This window comes from Pelobates fuscus, chromosome 10 (genome assembly GCF_036172605.1).
Source record: "Pelobates fuscus isolate aPelFus1 chromosome 10, aPelFus1.pri, whole genome shotgun sequence".
Lineage (NCBI taxonomy): Eukaryota > Metazoa > Chordata > Amphibia > Anura > Pelobatidae > Pelobates > Pelobates fuscus.
In genome coordinates, this window is record NC_086326.1 from 147,855,469 (window position 1) to 147,875,638 (window position 20,170).

Below are 20,170 nucleotides of genomic sequence, written 5' to 3' on the forward strand. Positions count from 1 at the left end.
TCTAACCCCACCGCCTATTGCACTTTCAAACTCTATAGGATACTGAGATATATCCCGGACTGGAACACCTTACAATCAGGCATGGGGAAGTGGAGGACATAAGCCCGGGAGACATGCTCACTGCACACTTTACCCATAGCCAGGCACTACCAATGGTGTCTTATAGGGACATGTTCTTTAAAACTCTACACTATGCTTATTACTCCCCTCACTGACTCCACCTCATGGCCAGAAGGTAGACTGCGACTTGCTTCAAATGCACACACGCCAAGGCTGATCTGTATCACTGTCTGTGGGAGTGCGCTCTAATCCAATCTTTCTGGACCGAGCTAAACGGTTACTTCGATAGCGGGGGCATGCCTAGCTTACCACTTACCCCTGAATTCTTGCTTCTGGGACCCTTACCAGGTCTCCCACTGCCTAACAAACAATTTCTCCTCATCGTGGCAGCGGTGGGGCGCAAGACCATCCTGCAGGTCTGGAACCAGCCGCTAGCACCCACCATGGAGTTATTTCTAACCAAGCTTGCTTTTGTATTCAAAATGGATTGGTTGTACACACTAACTAACAAAGAACTCCTCGCCAAAATTTTTTTCTTGACTTGGAGATCATATATTCTCACCCTAGACAAATCTTTCTAGACCAAGGTGAAAACCACTTTGGCATACACGGCATGGTTCTCGGCTGAGGTGGTGGCGGGTCGAGATCCCCTGTCAGTGATTCTTTGATGGGCTTATCTCAATCTGTCCCCGAACACTGGCTTGCGGGATGCTAAGGCAAATTGGCAATTATTTTACTATGTTTAATTTACTATGTTCTGTCTAATTTAATTTAGTTTGGTCTTTCAATTCATGCTTTGGTAGCAGAGCAATGGAACCGCATACCTTCCTTGGTTTACCTTCTTTGCTCTTACCTTTTAAATTGCAAATTATTGTATGTTTCATTGTCCTGAGCAGCAACAACTCATAACCCCAGAGCCACGCAAGTGGTATCTCGGAAAAACTGGCACTGGCTGAGCCTCCCGGACACACACATCTAAAAGTGACTGTCTGGGCTCAACCTCTTGCTTATTAACAATGACCTATTTGGTTTGGTAACTCTTGTTTGTTTTGTTTCACTTGTTTTTTCTGTTTTGTTCATGTTGGAAAAACCGCAAAATAGTGAATGTAACTTACCGAATAACAGGTCAAAAGCATAAATGATAATGTCACTCGTGTTATATTCGTGTACCATGCATTCACAATAAAAATGTTTTTTGAACAAAAAAACAAAAAAACTCCAAGGTAACAAAGTGACGTTCTGTGTAGACTGAGAGAGAGAAAGCATGAAGGATAGGCTTAGTTGGAGAGATCCTTTAATACATGTTTCTTTATGTGTAGGATTACATTGTTGCGAAGAGATCTGATGATCCTACAATACAGAGAAGCAGTCCCTGTGTGTTAAGAGGATCCTGCAAGACCCAGAGCTCCAGCACAGTGTGTCCATCTCACTCACTGATACAAGAGGGAAACAATGAGCAGAACATCCTGGAACTGACCAATCAGATCATCCACCTGCTGACTGGAGAGGTGAGGCTGCTGGGAATGGGACATCATAGAGTAAAACCAAGGGATGTGTCTGGATGGTGACTGGATAAAGATGTTGGGATCTCACTGTCTGTTATTTCTTGTAGGTTTGGAAGTATTTGAAAGGGCAAAATGAAACTTACAAGGAAGTGATGGAGAGTCACCAACCCCTCATCTCCTTGGGTGAGACAATGTTTTATTAGCATTGTGTTTGGTTATAGAGCAGATATCATTCACTTATATCATCAAACACCTGGTACACAGTGTAAGATCTGAACGGTTATTACAGACTGGTAAGCTGTACGAAGAAAAAAAAATTGGTTTAATATTATCTTTACAGAGATGATGTTATACAAGTCACATGTGATGGCCACTGAGTATTTGTAAGGCCCATCCTTTAGTTGGTACTCCATTTGGGAAAGTGGAGGCTTACTAGACTAGAAGCCATTCTGGCTCATCCAGCCTCTACAAGGTCTTCTGCGCGCTAGGTAGAAACTCACCTTGCTAAGCACTATAGGATTGTCACTGCAGTTAGTAAGTAGTAAAATAACATTAATGGATTGCTGGAGCTGCACTTAAATATATGACATTGTGCCATAACTGGCAATATCAGTTGGTCGGACTGCCGTATCATCACTCCACAACTCAATTCTAGCTTGATCCCAAAAACTAGATACTGGAGCTTGAATGATCACCTCCTCCATTACACCGGACATAGGATCCTTCATTCACCTCTATCTGCATGTTAACGATAACGGCAGAGATTTCTTACTCAAATGGTAATCCCACACGTGTCTTAGATGGGAGTTCATTAAATAGTGGCCACACTTAAATAATAGAGACCTTTTCAAATGTAACCGCTCAAGTCTAATATTGTGACTTCAGAACTCTCCGTCTGACCCCTCTGGTAGCATTAAATCCATGGGTCCTCTAAAAGAAGCATTGTAATGCCAAACATGAAGGCTTTCAAGTATTTCAGATCTTCTCAAAGAAATGTCTGATTGACAGCCAATAGACGTAACCTTATTGGCAAGTGTAACCATTGCTATTTCTCATCAGTTGCAGCATTTAGGTTTTTTTAGGGTGCAGGGACAGGGTCTCTGCACCAATACCACACCAATAACATGTATTTATTTTTATAAAATAGTGAAAACAAGCACCACCAGAAGGCCAGACGTAAAAAAAATTTAGACTAATAAAAGGTGATTCATTTATGGTAACACAAAAATCATTTTATTTAAATCCTTATGGAGTAAAATTCTGAAAAACACAAAACAAGCCAAAAAACTAAAAACTTAAACCAACAAATAAATGTAAAAAGTAAACGGTGAACAAGTGTTTAACCCCTTAAGGACCAAACTTCTGGAATAAAAGGGAATCATGACATGTCAGACATGTCATGTGTCCTTAAGGGGTTAATTTAAAAAAAAAATGTTTTAAACCTAATGTGCCATGGAGTAAAAAGACTATAGTTGTCGCCTATCCACCTACCACACACTACTTGCAATTTTGTAACGGTGAGGTAAACTGCATTAAGTACTTTGCAGGAAAACATACTAGGGTCCCCCTCCCGCCGGGCTCTAGGGTGAGGAAGGGGTTAATCACTTACCTTTTCTCCACCGCTGGGCTCCCTCGGCGGTGGGGACTCTCCACCTCCTTTCCTGACAATCGACTGAATGCGCATGCGCGGCACAAGCCGCGCGCACATTCAGCCAGTCTCATAGGAAAGCATTCTCAATGCTTTCCTATGGACGCTGGCATCTTCTCACTGTGAAAATCACAGTGAGAAGCGCGGAAGCGCCTCTAGCGGCTGTCTATGAGGTAAACATAGCAGAAAGGGTTAATCCTAGATGGACCTGGCACCCAGACCACTTCATTAAGCTGAAGTGGTCTGGGTGCCTATAGTGGTCCTTTAAAATAAAACCTACATTGTATCTACGTCACCCTTGTCAGATGTTTAATCAGTCATGGCTGAATAGAAAAAAAAATTGAGAGATCTGTTCAGTAAGAGAATCAGCAAATTGGACTGATTTGTCAAATATCTCATTTGAAAAAGGTTAATCCAGAAAAAAGCTGAATAATAAGATTTGACATGATCCCTCTTAGAAGAAAAATTGCATGATTTTGCTATTACATGACGAAAAGTCATGATTTTATTAAAGACACGGAGGCGAGTATTGCATATCCCTTTCTTTACTGTTGACACATAGCAGCAAAGGAAACAAACAGAATGAAAAAAGAATGAACATGTGATAACATAGGCCCCTCCCCCCTCAGGTCCCAGTATAACAGGCAGCACTTCCCTTCCATTTCCCTCTTTCTGCAGATGCGACCAAAGAACAATGTCCATAACTAGAGTAGTGTGAGAATAAAGTCCCAAGGTAATAGCATAAAACCGAAGAAGACATAACATCAAAAACTGGGAAGTGTGACCGTAGAATCCATAGGACCGATGGAGGACAGCGGGAGGAGACCAATAAACCGGACCATCGCTAGACGTCTTGCCGGATTAAGCTGTGGAGATATAAAGAACAGGAGCCAACAGGTTAAAGTCGATACTTGCAACAAGTTACAAGGTTACACCAGTGAGAACAAAGACCCCTGTATGTACAGTCCCACAAAACAATTAATGTTAACACTTCCATTATATTTGAAAACAACAAGGTCTGAGGACGGCCCCACTTACCTTCTCAAACTATACTATGCGGTGTATCGTGGTATGAGTAATTTGGGTGGGGAGATACATACTTACCATCGTGTAAGAAGAACAAAAAAGGGTGGGGCAATACTCGCCTCCGTGTCTTTAATAAAATCATGACTTTTCGTCATGTAATAGCAAAATCATGCAATTTTATAACAAGACACGGAGGCTCATATTGCAAGTTTAAAGCTGATTCATTATCACAGCGAATGTGTGTGGGGCCGGCCGAAAGTAGAATTCTCGGAAGGTAGATTCCCTAGACCAATCAGCTGTTCTCATAATGTCTTCTAGGCGGGCGCCCGCTGACATCATAGAAGAGGCTGATGCCCCTCGTACTGAATGGGCGCCAAACACTGTAGTGTCAATGCCCGCTTGGGTTAGCAGCCATTTCACCCAGCGTGACAAGGTAGTGCTGGAAACTGGGTGAAAAGGAGGACGGAAAGATAAGAACAACTGATGAGAGGCAGTAGAGCGGTGTGGTTCGGTGCGAGATTCATATTCACGAAGGCAGGTCACTGGGCATAGCGAAGGAGAGGCAGGGAAACTAGGGTAGGATACCGCTTTGATGGAAGTCTTAGTGCGCCTGCTGATGTTAAAAGTTACCCCGTCCGGGGTGTATGACTTGGCATCGACGTCCAGTGCACTAACATCCGAGACTCTCTTGCATGAGATGAGACAGAGCAGGCACACCAATTTGGCGGACAGCTGTTTGAGGGAGAGTCCAGCGTTAGCGGGCCAGGATGAGAGGAAAGCCAATACAACGGAAACATCCCAGGTCGTGGAGTAGCGGGGCCTGGGCGGCCTTGAAAATCTAGAACCCTTGACGAGTCGGCACACAAGAGGGTGTTGTCCCGCGGGGCGGCCCTCGAAACCTTGGTGAATAGCCGAGATAGCGGAACGGTAAAGGTTAATAGTCCTGTAAGCCTTACCGGCTTCGAAGAGGGACGTCAGGAACTGCAGGATCGTTGTTACAGGGGCCGAAACGGGATCCTCGTTCCGAGCCATGCACCAGCTAGCCCAAGCTCGCCAAGCTGACCCATATGCCCGTCTAGTGCCGGGAGCCCATGCTGCTGCCAATAAGTGTCTAGTTGCGTCCGAAACTCCTGGGATTTCCCAGGGTCCCCGGAGATTCGCCATGCTAGAAGTGGGAGAGAGCCCTCTAGCCGGAGGGGATGATAGCGCCCCGTCGGGTCTTGCAGCAGGTCGTGGTGTCCCGGCAGGAGTCGAGGGTAGTCCAACGTCATCTCGAGTATTTGGGGAAACCAAGACTGCGTTTCCCAGAATGGGGTGACCATGACTAGCTCCGCCCGGTGTTTGCGGGTTTGCAGGAGTGAGCGAGGGATCATGGAAAATGGGGGAAAGGCATAAAGGAGGCCTCCCTGCCAATCTTGTAGGAAGGCATCCACTGCCTCCGCCATTGGGTCCGGCCTCCAGCTGAAGAAGCGTGGGAGTTGGGCATTGAGCCGGGAGGCGAAAAGGTCTATGGTAAATGGTCCCCAGAGAGATGAAATATTGGAGAACACCTTCCTGGCTAATCTCCAGTCGCTGGTGTCTGAAAGATAACGTGAACCCCAGTCCGCCTGGACGTTGTGCAGACCAGGTAAGTACTCCGCGTAGACCATCAGGTTCCGTTCCAGGCAGAATTCCCAAAAATCTTTCGCCAACCTGGCCAAGACCGCCGACTGTGTACCACCCAGGTGGTTGACATATCTCACCGCCGAAACATTGTCCATGCGGAGCCGAATACATGATAGGGCACGGTCCTTGGCGAAGCTGCGGATGGCGAAGGAGCCTGCCAGAAGCTCCAGGGCATTGATATGTAGTCGGGCTTCGGACTCCGACCACCGGCCCCCAGTTGAGATTCCCTCGCAGTGGGCTCCCCAACCGTGTAGACTCGCATCCGAGTCGATCGTGAATTCCGGCATTGAGCCGAAGATGGCTTTGCCATTCCATGCAGACAGGTTGAGAATCCACCATCGCAACTCTTCTTTCGTCTCGTTGTCCAGAGAGACCAGGTCTGCGTAGGATGCCCCGGCTCTTAGGTGAGCGATCTTTAGGCGCTGTAGCGCTCGGTAGTGGAGTGGGCCTGGGAACACGGCCTGGATTGAAGAGGCCAGCAGGCCTATGAGGCGTGCCAATTGGCGTAAGGTGAGTTGGGGTCGGATAAGGGCCCTGCGCAACTCTTTGCGGATGGATCGAATCTTGGATATCGGGAGACTCAGTGTTGCTGCCCCCGAATCCACTTGGAATCCTAGGAATTCCAAGCGGGTGGCGGGGGTCAGGCATGACTTCTCCCAGTTGATTATGAAACCTAAGCGTGACAGGAGGTTTATGGCTAGTCGGAGATGTGTGAGGAGGGTGGAACGCTCCTGAGCCATGAGGAGAATATCGTCTAGGTAGACGATTAGTCGAACTCCTCGACTGCGTAGCCAGGCCATAACGGGCCGTAGAAGCTTTGTGAAGCACCACGGGGCTGAGGATAGGCCAAAGGGCAGACAGGTGAACCGCCATGTTTCGTGTCGCCAGTAAAAGCGTAGGAGGTCCCGAGAGGCCTCCGCTATTGGCACTGTCAGGTACGCGTCTTTTAGGTCTAGTTTCGCTAGCCAGTCTCCGTGGAGGAGGAGATCCCTTAGCAGGTGAATACCCTCCATCTTGAAATGGCGGTACCTGACTACGGCATTGAGGGGGCGCAAATTTATGACTGGCCTCAATTGGCCGCCTTTCTTTTCCACTAGGAATATATTGCTTATTACGCCCGCAGGGTTGGGGGGTGCTAGTTCGATAGCCCCTTTGAACCGGAGGGTTGAAAGTTCTTCGTCGATCCGACCGCGATCCTGGAGGGAAAAGCGGATCGGTTGAGGAGGGGGAATGTGTGTGGGGCGGCAGGTGAGTTCTATATTGAAACCCCGAATAGTGGCCAGTACCCAGGGATCTGAAGTGATTAGTGACCAGGCTGGGAAAAAATGTTGGAGTCTGCCCCCTATGTAACCCGGAGAAGAAATGTGTGGTATAAGGCAACTCACCGTATGGTCGTCTTGAGCTTGGGTTACCCCGAAGGCCTCTGGATCGCCATTGACGTCCGCGGGATGGAAAAAACATGGGGCGGGAGGTCTCCTGGTACTGGTTATATTGTTGGAAGGAGCCTCTTCCCGTGCCACGGGATTGGGGATAGTTGCGGCCGGACAGACGGCTCCTGAGTCTGCCGGCCCTGGTAGAGACCCGCCCCTGGAATACTCGCCTCATGGAGGCCTGGGCCTTGTCTAGAGCCGTGAATGCTCCCACAAAACGCCCTAAATCTTTAATGAAGGAATCTCCGAAGAGGAGTCCTTGGGCGTCTTTGCCCGCCTCCGTAAGGGCGAGGTTGGCCAGTTTGGGCTCAATTTTGAATAATATGGCTTTACGCCTTTCGATAGATAGGGAGGTATTTACACTCCCAGCAATACAAATTGCTCTCTGGACCCAACCTCTAAGGTCTTCAGGGTCGACCATGCGGTTCTCCGCTCTGGCGTCTTCCGCCAAGTCAAATAGTTTGGCCAAAGGCCCGAATATGTCCAGGTGCTTGTCCTGGCAGGACTTCAAAGCGGACTCTAGTCCTTTACGGGGATTCCAGCCCAGTTTAGTGAGGAACTGAGTCATTTTAGGGTCAACCTCTGGGGTGTCACACACCTTGTTGGGCACCAGAGGCCTAGGACACTCCGCCCTCAATTTGTTGCGGGCCGCCTTGCTTAAGGGTTTTCTGACCCAATTTTCCAGGTATGTGGCAACGTGGTCGGCCGGGAGCCACTCCGCCGACCTCGGATGGTGAAGGTCATCCGGGTCGAAGAGCGGGACCCCCGAAGGATCCACGAGGGAGGGCCCCGCAGCCGCGGGGTTCCTGGTCCCTGTCTCGCCTCCGGGCATCTCTGCCTGAGCAGAGGAAAGGAGGTCAAGAGCGCCATCGGCGGAATCCGCATCAGAGTCGGTATCTGACTCGTTCATAGCCTCCTCATTTGACCCGATTTCTGAGTCGGTGTCGCTCTCAATCTGTGCTCTAGCACATTTCCATAGCCGCGCCCGTTCTGCCTGGCGCGGAAAGGCTCTTTTGCGTGGATGGGACACGCTTTCTGGGGCGACCGAAGGTACGCCAGTCATGGTGTTTCTGGAGGCAGAGGAGTGTTTGGACTTACGGGCAGCCTTTTTGAAATCCCCTTTAGACACCTCTCCCTGGGGTGTCAAGGTGCCCGAGAGTTGCTCGTCTGAAGGACGGGGCAAGAGGGCTTGTGAAATGGTGTGGGAGAGGGTGGAGGACATAGACCCCATAGCAGCCATAATGGCGTCTGTTACTGAGCGCTGTAGCGCTAGAAACTGTGGTCCACCGGGGTGGGTATTCCCATCCGCCATAGAAGGCGAAATATCTGAGGTGACAGGGGCCTCAGTTCTAATTACTGGGGTATCCGACTCCCCAGAGTGAGCGGACCCAGAAGATAGTCTGGGTTTAGGCATGATGGTAGTAGGAAAATAAAGGACGTATGGGTTAGTAAGAGGTAGGGACAGGATGTCAGAAAATGGCCGCCGGGAATCTCGCGGGATTCGCGGCACCCGCGAGATACGCGGTAAAACTATGAAACAAGAAGGAGTGCGCAGAAAGGCGCTCGAGCAGAAGAAACAGACAGGAGACAAGACTACATAAGCAGTGGAGGTCTGGGCCCTGAGGCTAGTGTATAAAGAGACAAATACTAACCTAGAAATAAAAGACTAAATCAATACAAGTAAATAAGAGAAAATTATCAATGAACAAAACCGTATATAAGCGAAATATGAGGAGAAAATATGGCATGTACTTATCTTTGTGTCAGAGCAGCAAAGAAAGAGGGAAATGGAAGGGAAGTGCTGCCTGTTATACTGGGACCTGAGGGGGGAGGGGCCTATGTTATCACATGTTCATTCTTTTTTCATTCTGTTTGTTTCCTTTGCTGCTATTTGTCAACAGTAAAGAAAGGGATATGCAATATGAGCCTCCGTGTCTTGTTATAAAATCATCAATTTTACATAGATCTGTCCTAAAGCTTATTGAAAGGATCCCAAAGACCTCATAGAGCTAGTAACAGATCCATGCTCCCATAGCTAGACTATCCAAAATCAAAAACACTAAAGGGAAATTATCGAACCCAAATGAGATTGATCCCTACAAACAATGACCTCGGTATGAACTCGTTGAGGAATCATATATATGAAGTATATCAAGGCTCAAATGGAATTTCATAGGAAACGTGATCCAAAAATATAAAAACTAGATGAGAAGAAAAGAAGAAAATCACAACGAAACCAGAATTAAGGAAAGTTGGTTAAAAACACCTGTTGCTGCTAACTGTAGTAAGCTCCAAATTAGTGTGGTAACTAACAGACTCACATTAATTGGAATACTAACAGTAATGAGTGTAGGCTAATACGGGTCTGCTACAATTGAGATGAAATATGTTAATACTTCCCAATGGTAGATGGATCAGTTATTGTTCTAGTTTTAGAATAAAGAAAGACCGCTAGAACAGAGGACATACAGTAACCCTGAGCTTGACTATCAATTAGAATTTAGAGAAAACCAAGGTCAATTATGTTGTCCTCAAGAGCAACCCCTCCAATTCAGAGAAAAGGATTAAATAAATAAATAAACAGCAAAAGTTAGCTAAATATTCGATAAAGTATAAAATGATCGTTTGAGAGCTAGATAAACGGTGGCCAGAGATCCTAATGGCTGGACAATCTTAGAAATAATTAGGCAATAGAGTAGATATCTAGAGCACTTATTGAGATAGGAGTAAGCTGTTGTAAAAAAATGTGTAACCAGAGAGAATCGTAAAATTAGTATAATTCACAGCATTGCACTATCATCCCCTCCCACTGCTTCGAGGCAGTCCCCTAAAAGCTCTTTAAGTCTGCTCTGCAAACACCCAACTGACTCCGTAAAAACCTATTGTCCTAGGCACACATTAGCTAAACAAAACAAAATCAAGCTTCTGCTCGACGTGTGTTTCGGCGCTCATGCGCACCTTTTTCAAGAGTTACCAATTGGCATCAGAGCAAGACAGAATGTTTGTTTATTTTGCATGTGAGTCTTTTTTTGTCTAACAATGTATTTATTTTCGTTTTTACAGGGTCCCTTTTTGTGAACTTGGTATCAGATTAATAGATAGCAGTTGCATTGTTTTCTTCCTACGTAATATTATTGCATGTTATTATAACCTGCTTTTCATTGATTATTATTAATTTCATTGAAATTATAAAAAATTTAAGAAAAATTATCATTTAAATTATATTTTGTTGAAAAACCTAGACATCTGATGATGTCATTTAAGAAAATCTTCTAATTTTCAGGTTTGTTTTTTTTTCCCAGTAGATGATTCCATAATGAGAGATGAATTGTATACTTCAGTTTCTTCTGCGGGTTATATAACTGAAGATTCCATCACAATTAATAAAAAAATAGACTGTTTGGCAGTCAGTACACCAAGCAGTAAATCACATAATGATTATCATGAAATCACAGAATCCGAAGAAGTAAATTTCATAGACATTAATTCATCCATAGAACCTATACAGACTGAAGATCCATCCTCTGATATTAAGGAGGAATCAGACTCGTGTGACGAAGGAAATCTCCCAGACACAGACATTTATATACCCACAGACGATGCACCGATAGAATACCCATCTACTCATATTAAGGAGGAATCCGACTCGCATGAGGAAGGAAGTCTCCCAGACACAGACATTTATACAACCACAGAAGATGCACCGATAGAATATATTTCTACTCATATTAAGGAGGAATCCGACTCGTATGAGGAAGGAAGTCTCCCAGACACAGACATTTATACAACCACAGAAGATGCACCGATAGAATATATTTCTACTCATATTAAGGAGGAATCAGACTCGTGCGAGGAAGGAAATCTCCCAGACACAGACATTTATACACCCACAGAAGATGCACAGATAGAATATCCATCTACTTATATCAAGGAGGAATCCGACTCATTGGAAGAAACACATGTTGTTGAAGCTGCCATTTATACAATCGATAGAGATATACAAATGGACTATACATCAAAGTGTCAATCAGCATCAAATGAAAAACCAACTCTCATGAACACGGATATTTATATACACACAGGCCAAACACAGACAGAATATCCACCTGACCTTATTAAGGAAGAATCAGCCTCATGTGAAGCCAGCACTCTCACGATCACCAAGGTCTATACACCCACAGGAGATAAGCAGATGGACTATACATCAAATAATGAATCCCCATCCCCATCACCTAAACAAGGAAATCTCAGAGAAGCTAAAATGTACACACCCGCGGAACATCCACAGACCAAATATCCATCTGCTCGTATTAAGGAGGAATTAGCCTCATGTGAAGATGGAAATCCCCCTACTTTGGACCTTCTTACCCCCATGTGTCATATTGGAATTCAAAATAAAGGAAATAGTTACTCCTTTGATGGTGCTAAGGCTTCATCTACCAATTCAGAGCTTGTTAAACAGAAGAGTGTCAACAAAGGAAATAAATTGACTAGTACAGATTACATTAGACGTGAGTGTTTTAAGCAGAAATCACATTTTAGAAGACATAGAAAAGCTCCCAAAGAAGAGAAGACAATTTCTTGTTCTGAATGTGGGAAATGCTTCGCTCAAGTGACAAATCTGAAAATACATCAGAGGATTCACACAGGAGAGAAACCGTTTTCATGTTCAGAATGTGGGAAATGTTTTAGTGATCTTTCAAATTGTAAGCGTCATCTGCAGACTCACACAAGAGAGAAACCATATTCATGTTCAGAATGTGGGAAATGTTTTAGCAACCTTTCAAATTTTAAGCGTCATCAAAAGATTCACACAAAAGAGAAACCATTTTCATGTGCAGAATGTGGGAAATGTTTTAGTGACCTTTCAGGTTTTAAGCATCATCAGAAGGTTCACACAGGAGAGAAGCCATTTTCATGTTCAGAATGTGGGAAATGTTTTATTGATCTTTCAAATTTTAAGCGTCATCAGAAGATTCACACAAGAGAAAAACCATATTCATGTTCAGAATGTGGGAAATGTTTTAGTGCCATTTCAAGTTTTAGACATCATCAGAAGATTCACACAGGAGAGAAACCGTTTTCATGTTCAGAATGTGAGAAAAGTTTTATTAACATTTCAAATTTTAAGCGTCATCAGAAGGTTCACACAAGCGAAAAACCATATTCATGTTCTGAATGTGGGAAACGCTTTATTGACCTTTCAAATCTTAAGCATCATATGAAGATACATACAGGAGAGAAACCATTTTCATGTCCAGAATGCGAGAAATGTTTTAATGATCTTTCAAATCTTAAGCGTCATGTGAAGATTCACACAAGAGAGAAACCAATTTCTTGTTCTGAATGTGGGAAATGCTTCACTCAAATATCAGAGCTTAAGAAACATATGAGGATTCACACGGGAGAGAAACAATTTTCTTGTTCTGAATGTGGGAAATGCTTTGCTCAAATGTCAAAGATGAAGAAACATATGAGGATTCACACATGAATGAATTATCTTGCTAAGAACATAGAAGGATCTTTTAATTTAACACTTCTTACATTTCAGAGGATTCACACTGGGTAGCATTTTTTTTTTTAGGATTTAAGGTAGAAGATATTGAGTAGGCGCTTCACAAAATGGAGTAAAAGTGAATATACAACAGTGTTTCCCAGACACTAAATCAGAGTAAATATAAGTAGAGAGTGTGTATCAAAAACCACATAGGGAGTGATAGTCCCAAAAACAAGTGTAATGGTGATAGATAATCATAAAATACAACCTGAACATAGGCAGCTGGCAGAATGTTATCTACAAAATATAAATACAAAACATAACATAGTGTATACTGTGTAATACAAATGTATGCTGAATAAGGATGGACTGCCACTCACATTTGGCAGAGCCGTACCAGGCTCTGTATAATAGGCTCAAGGGTGCCAATTCAGGCTGACGAAACTCCAAGAAATGACTGGAAAGGTTCCGTGGTAAAAAACGTATATTTATTTAAAGATAAAAATATTAAGCAAACTCCTGGTTATAAGGGAGTGGAACCCAAATACAAATAATACAAAAAAAGGGGGGTATCCACTTACCCAAGCAGTATTAACCTTTGGAGTAGTATAAAACAAATATATAAAATACAAACAAATATTGGAATAGCAGCAAACGCGTTTCGGCTTGGTAGCCTTCTTCCAGAGCACTCTTCCATTACACTTGTTTTTGGGACTATCACTCCCTATGTGGTTTTTGATACACACTCTCTACTTATATTTTTTAGGATTTACTTGATAAAGTAAATTTCAATTTAAAGGGACGCTCTAGTCACCAAAACAACTTTACCTTAATGAAGCAGTTTTGGTGTGCAGATCATGCCCCTGCAGTCTCACTACTCAATCCTCTGCCATTTAGGAGTTAAATCACTTTGTTTATGAACCCGAGTCACACCTCCCTGCATGTGACTTGCACAGCCTTCCATAAACACTTCCTGTAAAGAGTCATCTGAAGTTTATCCTTTCTATCACTTTAGTACTGTTTAATTTAGATTTTCTTATCCCCTGCTATGTTAATAGCTTGCTAGACTCTGCAAGAGCCTCCTGTATGTGATTAAAGTTCAATTTACAGAGAAAGAGATACAATTGTTTAAGGTAAATTACATCTGATTGAAAGTGAAAACAGGTTTGGTTTGTGTGCAGGCTCTGTCAATCATAGCCAGGGGAGGTGTGACAAGGGCTGCATAAACAGAAACAAAGTGATTTAACTCCTAAATGACAGTGAATTTAGCAGAGGAACCTGAGAAGCATGATCTATACACTAAAACTACTTCATGAAGCTAAAATTGTTTAGGTGACTATAGTGTACCTCTAAAGTCAAAATGGCTGAAGTGGAGACAACTCTGTGACGTCTAAAATACTTTGTTAGGCTACTGTGGTGTTCAATTTTAAATTCACTTTGAATCCTTCCTTTAGTAAATAACCAGGTTTGTATATAAAGCCAAAGTGAAGAAGAAAATGTTACCCAAATCTTAAGCAATCCAAACTAAACATATTAACCTGTGTGCAGTTACCATGTATGATATCTCAAAAATTGTTTTTCTTAAAGAAACATTCTAGGCTAATAAATACAAGTATTTATTACACTGGGTTTTTGTCTATACTGGTTTGTAGGGATGTGCATGGGCAAAATATTCGGTTCGGTTCTGCATTCCAAAATTCGGGACTTCAGCACTTTGGATGTTCTCTTGCAGCCGCTTAGTAGATAACTCCCTAATTCCCACTTTATCAGGGAGCTATCTACCAAAAGGCTGAAAGACCTAAATTGGTCTTTCAGTCAAATTTACAAATACTAAGTAAAGATTACTTGGTATTAGTCAATTCTGCCCCTACTCGCTATACCGCCACCGGTTGCTCATTGTTAAAAAAAAAAAAAAAAAAAAAAAACGCCTACTGAGCCCCCACCCGTGCCCTGAGCGGCAGGTGGGGGACCTACATTAGAATGGGGAGGGCTGTTTTCCTCCCGCGGCTCCCACTCCTTTTTTCTGATTTAGGGCCCCCACCCGCCGCTCAGGGGTGGGGGTAGAGGGGGAGGACAATATGCCACCACTTATTCTGATTTAGGGCCCCCAGCTGTCGCTCAGGGGTGGGGGCCAGGGGGACAATAGGTCTCTTCTTCAGTTTAAAAGCCCCCACTTGCGTAGCTCGGGCAGGGGGACACAGTTTTTTTTGGGGGGGGGTTTAACTGTGAGCAGCCATAGGCTGCTCACTGTTTACTAGACATGCCACTACTCGCGGTATAGCAAGTAGGGGCAGAATTTACTAATACTAAGTAATTTTTACTTCGTATTAGTAAATTTGGCTGAAAGACCAATTTAGGTCTTTCAGTCTCTTGGTAGATAACTCCCTAATTCCCACGGTATTAGGGAGCTATCTGCTTACTTACTCATTCCCATCCATTGACTGGCTAAGTAACTGACCTTTTATATGAACGTGTTACTTGATTGTTGTAAGTGTTGCAAGTGCTTACAGCTGAATCCTGGCTATGTATGTATGCTTTTTATTTAAACTAGTATACAGTGTAACATTCTTAATTCTTCCACTGGTTATATTAGTACTTCGGTAATTCTGTGCTTCAGCATTTCGGCTATTCAGCAAATCCGAAATTCGGCACTTCGGACATTCGGCACTTTGGTTCGGCATTACGAAATTCGGCACTTAGGCAATTCAGCTATTCGGAAGTATCCAAATGTCCAAATTTCCCGAAGTTAGGCTGAATTGACATTCAGAACGAAACAAATTGCAAATGTCTACTTTTTTTATTTCTACCCGAACTACCAAGTTTCCTATAGAAGAGACCAAACACAGAGAAACTGTGGAAACCAGGTGCTGTCCCTGCCTCACTGTGCTTGCAGTGCTGCTCGATAGGAATCCCTTACTTCCTCTTTGAGCGAGCACTCTACACGACTTGCTGGATGTCAGCTTTATAACATTGCAAATTTCTCTTGAAATATCTTTCGTTTAACTGCGAAATAAAGAGGTCGAGTGGCACTTAAGAAACACGATGAAACTAAAGATCAGCTGCTGTTTACTAAAATAGACCCACCACCTACTAATTTTGGCTTAATTTACCAGTAATTAGCTATGTAAAAATGATAAAAGTGTGCTGCAAGAAGTATCAATTAAAAAATATCAGTTAATAAAAAATGCCAGATACAAATGTTTCACTCACTGGCTAAAACAATATAATAATAATAGCCGCATTAAATAACTATTGTGGCGGAACCAGCCTCACCACTGGGCATTGGAGAAGACTGATTGCCTGCCTCCTGCCCTGTAAATATGGCCCCTGAAATGTATTGTCCTTTAAGAAACTTATTTGGGCTTATTGGATTTTGAAACATTTTTTCTGCCCCTTTGAATACATGGGAAGGTGTGCCCCTCCCCCGTTTCCTGTCTATTGTTCTCCAGCAGGGCGTTGTCCCAGGGACACTGCCAGACCAGTTGGAACTTGATGTTTTGGCCTTCCTCTGTCTCTCATCAGCCCTTGCTATGGTTTAACCCCATGGCGATTTGACTGTGTTTGTGGGATCTGAGCGCTGTTTGGATATATTGCGCGCTCAGATCCAAGCCATCTGGGGATAGGTTGAATATTGGGGTTCTGTTCAGTATGATAGGAATTATGTATTTGTTGTTGTGAATAGAGACAGTTTCTGTACCTGGAGATAGTTGTCTTACCATACCCAGTTAAGCCAATTATCTCCAGGATAGAGTACTTTGTGGAACTGATTTGGCTGGAAAGCCATGCTTCAGTGGTCACAAAGGACTTCGACCTAACTTTTAAACCAATGGAAGGAATTGTCTGATTTTTGAGTATGTTTGTATTTGGAGTATGCTGATTCTGAAAATGGAAGTTTATGTGAATGTGATGTATACTTTTAAAGTTATAAATATTGTGTAAAACTGTATTTTCCTGCCTGTGATAATTACGTTAGCCCATTGTGTTCAGAGGAGATGATTTCTGCTGGTATGAATGGGAGTGTTTAGCTGTGTTGTAATGTATTGATTGGTTTGTTCTTCAAAACCCTGTGGGCGGTACTATGTGTGTAAAATGAACATAAAAGCAGAGTGTTTGATTAAAAGCTTCAGTTCTACTTCACCCTCAATCTGAGTCCTGTCTCTTATTGGGGGAATCTGCTACAAGGGATTGCTATGCTTGTCATACTCCCTTGCTAAATCACTGCTAAGCTGTTGTAAGAGCTTGTTCATGTCTTGCTCTCGGAAGGAGTCTATGGTGGTTATGGTGTCGGCTGGAGTGCTTGGAGCCCTCAGGAAGCGCTGGGAGCATCTTTCAACGGAGGTACCCAGTCTTGGTGCCAGGTGATCCATTACAATTATAAAAACATGTAAAAAGACACATTAATCCAATGGCAGTCAAATATTTGTTAATGAAGTCCACCTTTAACCCCTTAAGGACACATGACATGTGTGACATGTCATGATTCCCTTTTATTCCAGAAATTTGGTCCTTAAGGGGTTAAAGAAGCACTATAGTGCCAGGAAAGCAAACTTGTTTTCCTGGCATATAGGGTTAATAGATTTCCCCCCACCCCCACCCCCCCCCTCCCGCTGGGCTGTAGGGGTTAAATCCCCTTCAGCCACTTACCTTTATCCAGCGCCGGGCTCTCTAGGTGCTGGTGACCTCTCCTCCCCTGCCACAGTCCGCTCTTGAGTGGAGCCGAATGCGCATGCGCGGCCAGAGCCACGCGTACATTCAAACCCACCTATAGGAAAGCATTACTCAATGCTTTCCTATGGGGATCTGAAATGACGCTGGACTCCATGAGGACGTCCAGCATCATCTCAGTTCGATTTTTATTTATTTTTTTCACTGAGAATCGCGGAAGTGGCCTCTAGTGGCTGTCAGGGAGACGGCCATTAGAGGCTGGATTAACCCTCAATGTAAACTAGTATGTTTTCCGCTGCAGGGTTTAACCCCTTAAGGACCAAACTTCTGGAATAAAAGGGAATCATGACATGTCACACACGTCATGTGTCCTTAAGGGGTTAAACTAGGGGGACCTGGCACTCAGAACACTTCATTGAACTGAAGTGGTCTGGGTGCCTATAGTGGTCCTTTAACTTGTGTTGTAACAGCTTTAAAAAGTAAAAAAATATATAAATCCTGTGTGTCTTGTTATGGCAAGTTCTCGCCAGTGGTGATTTTTGAAATTGACCTTGCAAACAATGATCTGGTAGAAATAGGAATAAAAAAAAAAAAAGGTTTTCATGTGCAGCACACCTTAATTTAAAATACACCCTCAAAATACAGGTTCTACTTACTTTATAAACTCTCTAACACTTGCCAAGCACCAGTCTTGCGGTAGAGATTAAAGCTGTGAGACCTCGTTTAACTGGAATTTACCTTCACAGTGGCCATTAAACCCTTAAGGACCAAACTTCTGGAATAAAAGGGAATCATGACATGTCACACATGTCATGTGTCCTTAAGGGGTTAAACAGAGGACCTCTCCACATGTAAATAGTGCCGTGTAAGAAGTGTTATTAAAGATTAAAAAGTGTGCTTGCAGAATTGCTGCTGCGATCCGTGCTGAGAGGAGATTCAAGCTCTCTAACGTGCACCGGACGTTCCGCTCGTTCTGTTACCTTGAACTGACAAGGCACAAAGTAACATTCAGTTATTGCTTGCCGAAAAAAGAATCTCCTCGTCCTTATAGGTGTTACAAATGATTGAGTCCTGTTGGATAATCTTCCCAAATGATTTATCTGCACAAATTCCCATTGACTTTAATGGTGATTTCTATAGATAAGTCATTTGGAAAGATTATCCAACAGTATTAAATAATTTGGAAAGCTTATTAAATGGAGTCCTTAGGTCTTGATTTAATATTGACCTCAATATAATGTTGTTGGAAACGCTTTCTAAATTGTTTAATATTTTGGATAAACGTTTTAAATTATTTTTTTCTACATAATAAAATACGGGTGGTCCTCACTTTACGACCTACCTGTTTTACCACGGCTATCACAACCAGGGCTGGCGCCAGAGCAGGGGGGTGTAAAAATCGAATGCCCTGCCTCTGGCTGGGGACTCAGATTTTTTACTTTCGTCTCTCCCTGCAGCCAGCACACAGGAGCCTCGCAGTGAAGTCAGCCGGCCTCTTCTGATGATGTCAGAAGGGGGCGGGACTTCACCTGATCCCAGACTCCCCAGCGGTTCTGACTATCTGCAGTTCAAGCCTCCAGTGCAGCCCATCCCACTCAAAGGTTCTCCCCTCCCTGGCACAAGGTAAGCATGTGGGAGGGAGAAGAACTCTTAACATGTTTTTTGTTTTGTTTTGTTTATTTTAGCAGCCCCTCTCTACTGCCCCTGTGCCACTCTAAAGCCACAGCCCCCTAAAAGTACAGCCCCTCTATTTCACGCTATAGTCCCTGCCCCACCATATTGCCCCCTTCTACTGCCCCTGTGCGCCCCAATACTGCCCCTTCTACAGCCCCTTTATTTCCCCCTACAGCCCCTGCCTCCATCATACTGCCCCTGTGCATACAGACCCTCTATTTCCCTCTACAGCCCCTGCCCCCTCTACTGCCCCTGTGCCCCCTCTATAGTACCTGGCCCCCACCATACTGCCCCAGCCCCCCTCTACTTCCCCTCTATTTAACTCTACAGCTTCTGTTCCCCCTCTACTGCCTCTGTTTCTCCCTCTACAGCCCCTGTCCCCACTATACTGCTCCTGTTCCATTCTCTTCAGCCCCTGTCCCCTTCTATTGCTTTTGTGCCCCCCTTTTCAGCCTCTGTGCCCCCTCTATTTCTCTATACAGCCCCTGCCCCCACCATACTGCCGCTGTCCCCCCCTCTACTGCCCATTTACCCCACCATACTGTCCCTGTGACGCCACTATATTGCCTCAGTGTCCTCCTCTACAGCCTGTGTCCACCTTTACAGCTCCTGTGTCACCACCATACTGCTCCTGTGTCCCCATCTACTGCCCCTGTGCCACCATACTGCCCCTGTTTTCAACCATATTGCCCCTGTATGAATACAAAGGAGGAGTAGGGATGCAAAATGAAAGATAAGCAATTCTAAGGAGCAGATATAAAAATATATACAATCTTGTAATGATGAAGTAAGCGATATCTATATAAAAATAAATAAATCGCATATAGTGTATTACAGAACCAAAATGTTATAACACGCAAGATGATTGTGGTAACTCACAAGATTATAATGTAAAACAGGCCCATCATCCTCAGTCAGGCAGGATCTTCAGTATATGAAGTAAACAGACTCTTCTATAGACTTGGAATAAAAGAGACCAAATGATAGTGCAGACAGAAAT

General features: G+C 43.9%; 1 protein-coding gene across 1 annotated transcript; it reads left to right on the plus strand.

Annotated features, from left to right (window-relative positions):
* Positions 1–1,383: 1,383 nt before the first annotated feature.
* Positions 1,384–12,918, plus strand: LOC134575171 (oocyte zinc finger protein XlCOF22-like). The gene is made up of 3 exons (XM_063434399.1): positions 1,384–1,568; positions 1,673–1,748; positions 10,637–12,918. The coding sequence occupies exons 2-3, from the start codon at positions 1,718–1,720 to the stop codon at positions 12,823–12,825; spliced, it is 2,220 nt and encodes a 739-aa protein (XP_063290469.1). The 5' UTR covers positions 1,384–1,568; positions 1,673–1,717; the 3' UTR covers positions 12,826–12,918.
* The last annotated feature ends 7,252 nt before the right edge of the window (positions 12,919–20,170 follow it).